This window comes from Sardina pilchardus, chromosome 16 (genome assembly GCF_963854185.1).
Source record: "Sardina pilchardus chromosome 16, fSarPil1.1, whole genome shotgun sequence".
Classification (NCBI taxonomy): Eukaryota; Metazoa; Chordata; class Actinopteri; order Clupeiformes; family Clupeidae; genus Sardina; species Sardina pilchardus.
This window is the reverse complement of record NC_085009.1, coordinates 2,716,822-2,730,325: the sequence shown is the minus strand read 5'-3', so window position 1 is coordinate 2,730,325 and position 13,504 is coordinate 2,716,822. Positions and strand designations below refer to the sequence as shown.

At 41.1% G+C, this 13,504-nt stretch overlaps 1 protein-coding gene across 1 annotated transcript; it reads right to left on the bottom strand.

Moving 5' to 3' along the window:
- Positions 1–1,766: 1,766 nt before the first annotated feature.
- Positions 1,767–6,435, bottom strand: pfn1 (profilin 1). The gene is made up of 4 exons (XM_062515949.1): positions 6,284–6,435; positions 5,881–6,036; positions 2,678–2,873; positions 1,767–2,433 (listed from the first exon to the last, which is right to left on the bottom strand). Exons 2-4 carry the CDS (start codon positions 6,010–6,012, stop codon positions 2,336–2,338), a joined length of 426 nt encoding a protein of 141 aa, XP_062371933.1. The 5' UTR covers positions 6,013–6,036; positions 6,284–6,435; the 3' UTR covers positions 1,767–2,335.
- Between the last annotated feature and the right edge of the window lie 7,069 nt (positions 6,436–13,504).

The following is a 13,504-nucleotide window of genomic DNA, read 5'->3' as shown; positions in this document are numbered from 1 at the left end:
ACACACACACACACACACACACACACACACACACACAAATACGCACTACCCTTTTCCCCGGCCTGCGCTTGCCCCCTACCCTTTAGCATGTTGCTAAATTTAGTGTCATCATTATGTGAACACACCTACTCTACAAGACCGACTGTAGCCCTGGAGTTTGTCTAGGCATGCTTGACTGCCAACAAAGCCAATCTGTGTTGTCTGTACGGAAGAGGCACCAGCTATCTGTCAGTTCCGGACAGAACAGGACAGAAGTCTTCGATAACCATCTGAGGTAAAGTGTAATGACGTATAGTGCAGTAAGGATCCCGACAGTCAATAAAACTGTAATGGTCAGTGCCACTGGCAATAAGTATTTGCTTGGAGAGACCCTGAATGCAGGTATTTAGATTCTCACTTCCTAAGTTATTGAAAGATGAGTAAATCACAGATTAGGTACGGTCAGAGCCATATAATGCTTTATATGGCTCTGGGTACAGTATATAGAATGTATGCATTAGCCTATTTATTTTCAAAGATTCCCATGTTAATTTGTTTTTATAATTAGCAGTCAAAAGTAAACTATTTTAATTGCGATGTCGATGCTGGCATGTCTACCAGAATGAGTATGTAAGTTGACCATTTAGACCTATTAGATATTAATACATCTGCACAAAGATGAGCTGATTTCAATTTGAATATCAGATTTCAATATCAAATCAAAATTTGAATATCAGAAATTACACAACAATTGGGTTCTATGGAACTATTTATTTGTTTCTGACTGGCCTTCGGCCTCGTGGCTACAACACCCATGGGAATATCCATTACCTACCCCACTCTCACTCGCGCTATATTGCTTAATTCTAACAATCAATGTGTGTAATATTTTCCCCTGCAAAACACCTGTCCTGACTGCGGGACTGTCAATGGCCTTTTGTACTCACACCATTTTGCCACAAGGTGGCAGTGTTTCTCCTGGCAGGTTAATATTGTATTGGACAACAAAACTGGATGTGAAACATTAATTCCAAAAGATGTGTTTAAGTTTTCAATATGTTACATTGTACATGGCTGTTCAAAGGTTTGGGGATCAGTTGCATTGTTTTTTTTAATCAGGGCAGTAGTTTTCATATTGCATTATGTGCTTACATAATTGCAAAAGGGTTCTCCAATGTTTACTCAGTTAACCTTCTAAAATGGTATCAGATTAGTAAACAGAATGTGCCTTTGGAACATCGGATGAATGTTTGCTGATAATGGGCATCTGTATACTTACTGTAGATATTGCATTAAAGATCAGCCATTTCTTTCTACAACAGTCATTTACATAATTTCTGTCAGGTCCATTAAGTCAGGAACAAAATATTATGAATATATTACAAATCAATTATGTGTTAAATTCCCATAGGGTTACATAGGGGTGCCAATATTTTTGACCTCAGTATTTTGGGAAGAACATTTATTCATTTATGATACATTATTCATTCGCAAAGAAAATTGGTGTCCTTAAAGGTTGGATTTTTCCTAATTTTATTATTTAAGCCATTAAAATCAATGTCCAAAAGATGATTTTATATTCCTCTTTTTAGTCAACTTTAGCATGGGTGCCAACAATTTCAACCATGACTGTATGCCAGATTGCGAATCTGAATGGACGCTCCTAAACTAAGGTCACAGTCAAGCCATTCAAAGCTGTTTTAAATGACCACGCTGTAGGTCTAAACACGGCTTCCAGAAAGAGAGGGAGAGCAATAGGTTAACAGACTTGACACAATACACACAGATGACCTTACAATTATTTATCTTTATTTAGAATCTCTTGTTTTGTTCTGTAGGTAACAACAACAACAAAAAAAAAACAATGAAATAATAATAATGGCTACACTACAGCAGATGGCTTTAACCTGAGGGGATAGAGATTTAAATGATCCAGTCACATCCCTGCCAAATACTGAACGCTGTGTACCGTTAACAATCACACCAGTCAAACATGCAGCCATCATAAGGGTTCACAGTGATCAATCCCTCCTGAGGCGTTGCTGATGATAATGATGATGAAGAGGATGATGGGGGGGGGGGAGATGAAGATGGGATGATAGGCACTGACAACCGACATCATCCTGTCATCATTCACTGTACTCTAAATAATAACAACAGTGGTATACAATAGCATGTGGAGAGTGGCTTGCTGTTACGAACTGAATCACTAGCCTGAATAGATGGGTCATATGCGGCTCATCAGCAATAAGCCTGAGGCGAGCCTGATGGTGGGGACTGAGGCGAGAGGTGGTAATCAGGGAGAAGGGGGCGGGGGGGGAGCTGTCAGTGGTGGAGTTGTACAGGCAGAGCATTCTCAGTAGCCACTTTTCCTGAGGTAATCACACATTTCGAAAACCGCTTTGTTCACTACTCCTCCGTGTATATCCTTTTTTCCCTTTGCAATGACCAGAGCTGTGTATGAGAGAGAGAGAGAGAGAGAGAAAGAGAGAGATAGATCAAGAAGCAGGAGAAAGAAATGAGCACATGTAAACGGCACATTCATTTTGAAATACTGTAAGTTAGTCAATATCTTTATTGAAATGTAGCCTAAGTATTATTCATGCAAACAAGCTTTTTCTTCATTGCGCATTTTCGAGATCATCTCTTGTGTCATCGAGACATTTTCACCAAATTTCAACCAAAAGAAGAATTGTACCTTTGCCGCTCTTGGCAACGGAGATGCTGTAAGTAGTGGGGTCACTGTCGGTGGCTTTGGTGCGCATGTCCATGGTCCAGACACTCTCCGTGTTCAGGGTATCCCTCAGCACAGTGCACTTGATCCCTGCCACGGTTACGCCATTGCCAAACAGCTTCGAGCGGTCGGTCCCCACCAGTACCTTGATCTCCGCAGCCTTTCATGACCACAGAAATAAGAGAAATGGAAAAGGAACAGAAATCAATGGAATGTTTTTTGGTGTGTTAAGATTAGACTGGTTACTTTGTTTGCCTGTTGTAGCCAATGATGTAACCACTGATAACTGTGATGACTTTGATCAAAAGAGGTCAATCCTCATTCAGATAGGTGAAAAGAATATCTTCCATTCTGTTCTCTCTCTCCCTCTCATTTGTCGACCACCCTTCTCAAACCCTTGTCCTCCCTTCATTTTTTTGAGGGACTGAGGAATGTTTGGTGACTATAGCCTGGTCATGTCTACCTCTCCCACTCTTGGCATCCATGAGTGGGCCAGCAAGCATATACAACATCATTGAAGTTTCACAATGTCCAAATGTCTAAAAAAAAAACATGTTCCAAATGAACATAAATTAGTACAGATTCAATTATAAAGACGATACAAGATGAGAACTCCAACAAAGTAACAAGTCTCGGCATGTGGCCCTTGATACAAGACACAGAAAATGTGATTACTGTTCTTGACCACTAGAGGTCCTCTTGCTTCAGATTTCAAACCTTGCCATGAGATTCAGGTGCCTCCCAAAGTGTGGAGACAAGTGGTTCAAATACAAGCAGTGACATGTTAATCTACACCCTTGCTCGCACACATGCATCACAGTCTAACTAAGACATGGATTGATAGACAACCCTTTACATCTGTGTTCAAAAGGATCTGTGACATTTTAAAGGAAGAGGAAGTGAACCGAGCCCTAGCATGGTGGTCACTCACCGGCCAAGGAATGAAACATGGGCCACAAGGCAATCATGTGAGGAGAACTGTTTTGAAATGAAAGCAACCACACGCATATCCACACCCCGCTATCCCTTGCACTTGTGAAGCTTGCCACCCTATCCTCTACCTCAAAAATAAATTTAAAATAATAATAATAATAATTATTATTATTATTATATATACTGTATAAGCTGTTCCTCTGGGGAAGGCTGTGTGTCGGAGGACAGTGCACTTGCAGTCCTGGACTCCGTTCACACAGAGCACAGGGCCCACGGCGCCTATATTGATCTGAAGGGCTTTTCAAACAGAACCGCAGGAGGGCCCTGGCGCTTACGTTAATAGAAGTATTTTTTTACTCCAGTATTGTACCAGCAGCTTAAACATTCAAACACCGGTATGAGCCCACACATTTACTGGATATAACAGTGCATGTGTCTTGATAAAGCCTGGAAACTACTTGCAGATACTAGAGATAGAAATTTAAAATGTGTTTTTCTACAGGTTTTTTTCCCCCCTGATTGATGTGAACCTACAATAATCATGTTTGTTCACAGGTTTAATGTAGGCTGTTTAATGTCAACAATACATGGGGTAGGACATCTCAGACAAAGCTCACTAACATTTCATAATATAGCCTACTATAAGAAGAATGTGCTATCTTAAAATACCAAAAGTCCATCAGTACCAAAGTCTATCAATTAACGCATGATGGGCTAATTGGGTAACCTGATTCATGTTCTCTCCAAATATCTGAAATGTTTAATGGTTGTGGATGGCGTGCTTGTTGTTCAGCAGGTGCAATAGTTGCATACAGTACGTGAAAGTGTTGCACATTACGCACAACTGCCTGTACACTGCCTAACCAGACTCCCACGCGGAAGTGAGTAAGGTAGGTAGGCTACCCCCTTGCATACTTCCTAGATACGCGCGTTTCTTCAGGTTTTAAGCTCAACATCATGACCAAATAAGGGAATCGTTCAGAGGCAGTCTCACAGACAGCACCAGAATTAAATGGATTCAAATGTTACACACAATTTCACAATCTCGAGACAAGGGCCAACGACTTGTTTGTTCGAGTGAGAAAATCTTTTGACGCATCGGATCAAGAAACCAATCCAGCGATTATCGGCTATCGTAAAACCGCTAATTACCGACCATTTCGTTCGAAAATTCTAAAACAACGATGCTTTCTACACTTGATAAATGAAGCATACATTTTCCAGTAGCCATAGGTGTGTAGATTTGAACAAAATCTGTCTTGGTTCTTACCGGGGATTTTACCTCCTGAAATATCCCATTTTGTTTACCACACTCGGAGTTCAGTGCTGGCCTGGTGGTCCGTCTACTAGCGACCGACCGACCTTTCACACTGTACATCAAAGATTCTAGAACAGAGCAAGATGGATCACAAGCCAGATAATACGATATGTTGAAGTACGTTCTATGACTCTATGGGCGCCATTTTGGTAAGCTCAGGTGTGAGCAAAGATCCTTCATTACTGCTTTAACCCTCTCTGGTTACAGTCAGACGCTGGCTACCGTGGGAACCCTAAATATTAACTGATCCATCTTGCTCTGCTCTAGAATCTTTGCTGTACATCAACGGTTAGCTCGTCGTCGCTCGCTAATCAAAAATCCACTGGAGCTTCAGCAGCCCACAAGTGTGTGTGCTTGCGTTTCTTTACGAATCCTCCGACCTCCGTTTAATATTGACACATACACGGAAGAGGTCGCTGATAAGGGTAAAAGGTAAATGACGGCGTTCCGATACAAGACAAATTTATTGCTGACAGATCACATACATGAAGTAGCCTGTTGAGCAACGAAACACAAATCAGCCCGTTTTGAATTGACTTGCTTAAATTAACTTTCCTGTGGACCCAGGAAAAACATCACATTGTGTCCTTTTAGGGAGTTATCAAATCAGCTTGAGTCTCAATCACACTCAGTGCAATCAAATCAGTCTAATTTGAGACGCAGGCAACCTAAGTTTAAAAGGCATAGCTTGCTCATAATTGCGTCTTAGCCTACCTTACAGGCTGGTTTTTGACACATAGCCTAATTTCCCCCCCATAAACCCATGTTACACAAAGGGAAATATTTCTCTTATGTCGTGTTCTTACAATTTAGGTAGCCTAAGCTGAAATGTTGTGGATCACTCACAACAACTTTCAAGTCAATCATGAACGATAAGATTTTCTTTTATGTAGGGTGTGCCCATGTATCCACCTACCGTTATGCCAGATAATGTGCCGTTCGGCTGGGACGCCCACACCGACTCTACATTGAGTTCATGGCCCGCGATTACGGCATCTCCAATGCCATCTTTTCCCATCAGGTTAGTGATGTATCCGTCCCACGACATGGTTTCAGTAGGCTAATTATAACCCTGGAGATGAAAAGTAGGTAAGTGTAAAAGTAGGTAGGCCTAAGTATAAACCACTAGCGTTAGAAAATGTAGTCGACAGACAGTGCAGTGACTCTATTGAGAGAAAAAAAAGTAGCTTGGACTAAGGCTGCTTGATCAGGTAATAGGTTACTAGGCTGCATAACATTTACTGAGAACAGAGGACAACAACTAGCCTATGTTTAAATTAGATTAATAAAGCGAAATTAGCGCATAATCAATTGTCTACCTGCTCAAACAATCCCAGTGTCTTCTGCAAGAAGTTTCAAAGTGAAGACGAGGAAGTTTGAGTGAGTTTATAGGCCTATCCCTCCACGCAGCGCACGCCCTGCCCCGCGGTACTCACTTCCTCAAACATTTTTCCCCCCTTGACACTAAGCCGTGACAGCGCACACAGAGCAGGCCTAGCCTACTGCTGCACGAAATCATGTAGGCCTACATTTATTCGACCGAGCGGAATTATGTGTAGCTACACAAGGCTAACCAGCGCAGTTTCAAAGTTGGGATTTCAACATTCAACATTTTTTATAGGCCTGTTGGTTGATATGACGTGATGGAAATCAGAATAAAAACAATTCACCTTTTGGTGTGTTGAAAAAGACTCATTCCTTGGCTGATATTATAGTCTTGTTGTGTTATTTGAGAGACTCATCTTTCACAGCTCTACTGTGCGTCCCAGGCCTACCAATTTTTCAAAATTATGAAATGGGTGCGGTCTCGTCATTAGAACCAGAGAGGGTTAAAGCGGATCTTTGTTAAAAGTATCTTTGTTAGAGCTGGGGTAGTTGCACTTTACATAGGCTATTATATTGTGGAGAAAATGAAACTGAAATGTAGGCCTATGCTACATTATAGCCCACTGTGGTAATAGTAGCCTATAGCCTGGCAAGCCAAACTACACAGAAATGTAGTCTGGGGTCGGACCATAGAGCTCCCCAGTCCCGCCCCTCCTCCGAGAGAGGTGCTTGTCCGGAAGTAAAATTCTCATTCATTTCTCCCATTGACTTCTGGAAAAATTCGGATATAAAGAGTTTTAGACCATGCCTTAGGCTAACCAGCTACGATGTGACTCATAAGCATATAACTTATAATTTCGAGTGAAAAAATGAACAGAAAATGTAAAAAAAGCGAAAGGTACAAGACTGTGTACATATCTTAAATTCCGAGATAGAGAACTCAAATCCCAGGATGCTTTGCAAACGTACACACATTTCCAACATTTGCAGCCTAAAGATAGTTTAACATGGTTCCATATTAATCTGAGAAAAGAAGATGATTACTTCCTACCGTTTCCATTGAGTAAATTCAACCTTCAAGATGAGAAAACCGTTATTTTTCGGAAGACCACACATCGGTCCTGATCAGCCCTGCAGCCATTTTAAGTTTTGAAGTTCCAGCGAGACGAAGCTGGACGATAGGCGCGGGAAAAGCTGAGTACAGTTTGTTTGGCATTGCCATGGCAACGGCGATCTCTACCAATCAAAGGCTCTGCTTTCACCAGTTTTACACGTTAGTGTGTCGGGTAGTGTAGTACTCTCTCGTTAAATCTCAAAACAAGGTTGATGCCCCCATTAACTTTTGACATCTATATGAGCAGGTATAATCGCTTAGTCACATCGTAGCTGGTTTTAAGTCTACCATGGACGGTTACGATGTTATGGCTTATTCTCCAATTGTCAATGGAGAAATTGTATTGGATTTTTACTTCCGGACAAGGCTGTGGGCGGGACTGGGGAGCTCTATTCACAGAGTTGAAGCCTGTGGGTGGGATGAACAGTTGTCTTTCAAACTGCCTCTGCACGTAATAGGCCAGCATTTATGACCAATCGTAGCCGGTCGGCAAAACGGCAAATAGCCTACGTCCTTCTTTAAAACGAATGACAAAGTGCCCCTTTCTGCTCAAACTTCAAAGAAAAGCCCAAGTCTAACTCTTCCCAAGCCGATTCAAACGACCGCGCTTCGTTAGCCTCATCCATCTTTTGTTTTTGGCGAAATTTTTTTGACTGTCACACACAAGTGTGAACTTATCAAGAAAGAGGCAAATAAATGTTACACAGCTCTGCAACAGGACAATGATAGACTTAGCAGCCTTAACGTTAACTTGGAAAATTAAGGAGAAACAGCGAATCAACAGTGAACAAAAACTAGCAGGTAGAACGTTTAAAATCTAATGGTCGGAATCAATCGGGGCTGTTGTGTTTGAAAGACAAGTTAGAGGTGCCAAGACCCGCCCTACGTTGCTTCTGATTTGTTTATATTGCGTGATGCCTTCTATGGTTGGTGAGATTTAGGCACAAAGGACTGATGGATTGGTTATTGCTGTCAGTCAATCAGACCTCGAACTACGGCAAGGCAATGACCAAAGTTTATGATCATGAAAAATATATATATATATAGTAGGCCTACACTGAATGGGGAAATATTTTGCGTGAGAAATGACTTAGCAGCCCTGGTTGTGCGATACGGTCTCAAACCCAACTCGTCGAACGAGGACGCATGGTCCAGCCCCCTGGCGTCTTATCGGAAGCCGAAGGTGAGCTAAGGGCTCATGGGGTGCCTCTCATTATGCCTCCTCGATCCTCGAGGGGCGTTCCCACTGATCTATAACTAACACTGGATAGACTATCCCATTGTTTCCCCCCCATCATTCTTTATGTAGATCAGTGAGGATCGAGGCATCGAGGAGCGAGGGAGGACGTATTACGCTACATGAAACGCACCCATGGACTCCGTACACAGATAGAGCGTTCTGATTGGCAAGGCTGAACTGGAGCCTGGCGCAGGCTTGTCCTCAACGGTGCGACCCTAGACCATCCCGCTAGGCAAAAATATTTTTGGCCGCTAGGATGCGTCTAGATTTCTAGGCTAGTAATAGTGGACTACAACTTACAAACGAAGAGTCGAATGTATTAAACCTTAGTAAGCCTACTTTTAGTTTTTCATACTATACGAGAGCTAAGAAGTTATTCCAGATTCATAACTTCAATTTCATAGAATTCCAACGAATAACCAAATTCCTTATATAGGCTTATAGTGTTGATGAATATGCATAGGCTATGCCAATACAGCACAACCCAGTGGAAAGAATGATAGGAACTAGATGCACCGCATAGCGATGCACAATATGACCGCTGCTCAGTTCTGCACATTCTCTCCACAAAAATACATTGACGCTTGTCAACTTTTCCTGTAACTCCTATTTGTGCAATTTATATGCATATATCTCCTACTCTTGCAGCTCATGTGTATATAAATGAGTGTGTGCATGTGTTTGTTTGCTTTTGTGTATAAGTGTGTGTCTGTGTGTGTAGGTGCATGTGTGTGTCCATGCATGTGTGTGTCTATGTGTGTATGTGTGTGTGTGTGTGTGTTGGCTCAAAGTATGAGGAAAATAGGGGAGATCCACACGTAGGTAATAATAAATTAAGAATGTCTCTTTAAGTAATCAATAAATATCAGTGATGAGAAAGCAAAATGTCGTGCAATGTACAGTATGTCTAGGGTATGAATCAAACAGAACAAAACGTCGACGTGGACGTATGAGGGAGAGGGAGCTCTTCTGCCCCTGGGAGCAGAGCCTTGTTATGGGCAGGTCAATTAGGCCCAACTTCGAACATCTGCGCACCTTCAGCCACCCAGTCAGACGGACTGGACCATGGAGGTATTATAAGAACTGGAGAAAGTGAACAAGTCCCGCCCCCATTCATTTCAATGGGAATGCTAGATTAGTGAAAAATACCAAAATTGAACGATTTTTTAGGCTTCAACATGGCGTTTCAAGGGGCTTGTTTCCGGTGCCGTTTTACTTAGCCAATTAAGTGGCAGGTTACTGATTGACGTATGGTACAGAAGGAGAGCTCGTGCCCACACTAAGCTTGTGCATGAGCTGAGAGTGGAACAGCCACCAATCAGCATCTGATCAGCATGAGGAGAAACGGCACCGGACATGATGTACTATTTCTGGAAAATGGCGACGAGGAAGTGCCTTGCTAATCGGCGAAGTTAATCAGTCAAATCCTGAACCCCTGGACAGGACAGACCGGGTTAAGGCCATGTAGATTAGCTTCGGCATGTTAGCAAGCGCCATTTTCAAGTATTGCGCCTCATGGAGCATTTAGAACCAGCTGCGTGCACGGAAATCCGTGTTGGGCACGAGCTCTCATGGTAGTGTACAGTAGTACTCTCTCGTTAAATCGTGAATAATTTTTTTTTTTTTCTCAAAACAAGGTTGATGCCCCATTAACTTTTGACATCTATATGAGCAGGTATAATCGCTTAGTCACACCATAGCTGGTTTTAAGTCTACCATGGACGGTTACGATTTTATGGCTTATTCTCCAGTTGTCAATGGAGAAATTGTATTGGATTCTTTCTTCCGGACAAGGCTGTGGGCGAGACTGTCGAGCTCTACAGGGTCCTGACATCCCCCCTGGGGGCCAATTCTGAAAAAGGCTTCCGTTAAGACTTTTGCGGACATGTTTTGGTACAAGCTGTCACCCTATTTTTTTAGTTATAGAAGACACCCATAGGTAAGATATTATGGTGGTTGTCAAGCTAAACATTTTTTTGTGTGACTTGTACAAGCAATTTCAGGCCAATTTTTTGGTTTCTTGCTCAACACGACATGCCAACGATAAATGTTGAATATCTCCACAACCACAAGGACCATATAGATACAAATGGTATCGAATGAAAGCCAACACTCATGGGATGTCTGCTGAAGTGTCAGAATGAAAAACAATTGTACAGTGTAGAGACAACAGACCTAACATGAAAAAAACTATCTCCGCCTAAAGAGAACCAGTTTTCAGAGTGAATATCAGATTGGAAACATAACATAGTATTCCAAAACCTCTTTCAATCAGTACCCCTATCTATGGGAATGAGTCAAGCCAAGTTTTAAAGCTCGAAGGGAGAGACAGTGCAATGCTGCACAAGTTCTACTTTAATGTTAAGGCGAAAATGCAGAACTGTAGATGGTGGTCTATGGTGCTATTTGACTTCATTAATGTACCAGGTTGTGACAAAGTATATTTAATGGACATATCACTATAGTTATCAATTCTACCCAAACATAACTGCTGTCTCACTTCTTTAGGATTAGAGGTTAGTAACTAGTTAGTAGTAATAACTTTGTAATAGTCATACGGCAAAGGTATGTTTTTCTAGCCTGGATGCCAGACCGAAGTTTAGCCCCGCCTACATCCTTTTTCTGCAGGCTACTGTTTTTCCCCATCCAAGCAGTGGTGCTCAGGTATAGGCAGCCAACAGAAGGCACATGAAGGATGGCATGCTTGTCCCCCACCAAAGAGCCTGTACAGGTGAGGTGCTTGGAGCTGATGATATGTGGATGTGAGGAAAGGGGAAGTCAGTGCAGTACCAGGCAGTGTCGATGTCCCTGACCAGGACTCAGACTGAGCACATGGACATGGTCCCTGGGTACCTTCTGTTGGCTGCCTACCTGAGCACCACTGATTCAGCTGAGTTATTTGTAAGTGTGTATTTTGTGTTGGGATAACTTTAACGAGTCAAGTAAACTGTATTCATTTTATTCACCTAATTTCAACTTCAGTAAAATACAGTCATGGCTGAAAGTGTCAACCCATGCTAAAGTTCACTAAAATAAGAGGAATATAAAATCATCTTTTGGGAATTGATCTTAATGCCTTAAGTAATACAATTAGGAAATATCCAACCTTTATGGACACCAACTTTCTTTGTGAATGAATAATGTATCATAAATAAATAAATGTTCTTCCCAAAATACTGGGGTCAAGTATTGACACCCCTATGTAACCCTATGGGAATGTAACGCAAAGGGTTAACATAGGGGCAGGCTGGTTTGATTTGCATTGAGCTCAATGAGCATCAAACAGGCTAATAGGCTAACTGAACCAAATTTAACAAAACACCATGCCAATCTCTAGGTATGGTGAAGGGTGTGTGATGATGTGGGGCGATTTTAGTTCTAAAGACCAAGGGAAATTTATCAGGATGCATAGTATGGATCCATGAATAAGCCTATGGGAGTTGAGCACATAGGGTTAGCATACAGTAGGGGTGCTAATACTTACGACCCCAGTATTTTAAGGAAGAACATTTATTTATTTATGATACATTATTCATCCACAAAGAAAATTGGTGTCCTTAAAGGTTGGATATATCCTCATTGTATTGTACTTTAAGATTAATTTCCAAAAGATGATTTTATATCCCCCTTTTATTCACCTTTAGCATGGGGTGCCAACACTTTCAGCCATGACTGTATATGCTTGCCACTCATTTCAATTAAGTAATCATGGCAAGAATTATGTTCACAAGAATAAATGGCTGACCAGACATTTCCCAGAATGCCACTGTCCATAGTATTCTTAACACATTATCACATATTAATCTTGACTTAAATTGAATCTTAAATGCAATAAGTAGTTAAACTATATTTAAGGCTATACTATAGCTGGCATGTTATTGTGCTATTTACATTGACGCCACACACCATCAAGCAGATGACTATCCATAAAATCTTGGATCATATGTAATGCTTCTGACAGATGCAACTGTAGTCCAAAGATACAGTATATCATGATGGCCAGTAGGCTACTGCCATGGTGAATATAAATATTATGTTTCACAATTACCATCATTCTGCAGTAATCCTATTAATTACATGGAAATTTGAGCCTATAAAAATCCTGAAATCCTTTCTCCTGAAGTTCATATCCTGTCCATAGGGGTAAATATACTTACTAAATGTAAACATGCACAATGCATCTGTATCTACCCAAGAGACAATGCAGACGGACAATAGGAGGCTCAATCATACCATTGGGATACTCAACTTTGTGACACTTTCAAGTAACTAGGTCAAAGTCAAATTGAGAAAGCAATCAACTTTGCATTAAGCCAAGAAAAAGTGAACTTCAAAATGTTCTTTATATTTTGAGAATGGCTTCTCCTTATATTTCTGACCATATTCTGAAAATCATCAACACAATGTTTTTGCCCATCACCTGTTAAACAGTGAGAAGCCACAATTAACAGCTAAGAGAACACATACTTATTAGAACAACAAAGTAGCATTTGCCCATAATCCATAGAAATAGCTCACACATTTGAGTACATTGAGTACATTGCATTTTTTTGTGTGTACATATTTCTTACTTGTTATGATGATTTACTTGAAATGAGTGGAAAGCAAATAATTCACTCAAGTTGATATTAGGTGAATAAAATGAGTATAGTTTACTTGACTCCTTTAAGTTATCCCAACACAAAATGCAATACATACTGTAGCCTATAACTCAGTTGAATGACTTATTTACACTTAAATTAAATGAGTTACCAAAATCAAATGTCAAGGCATCCGGTTTACTCAAATAATTTCAGATAAGTTAGCTTCCCAGGCTTTACAGCACACAAATATTTTGAGTTAAGTTAACTTCCCAGGTTT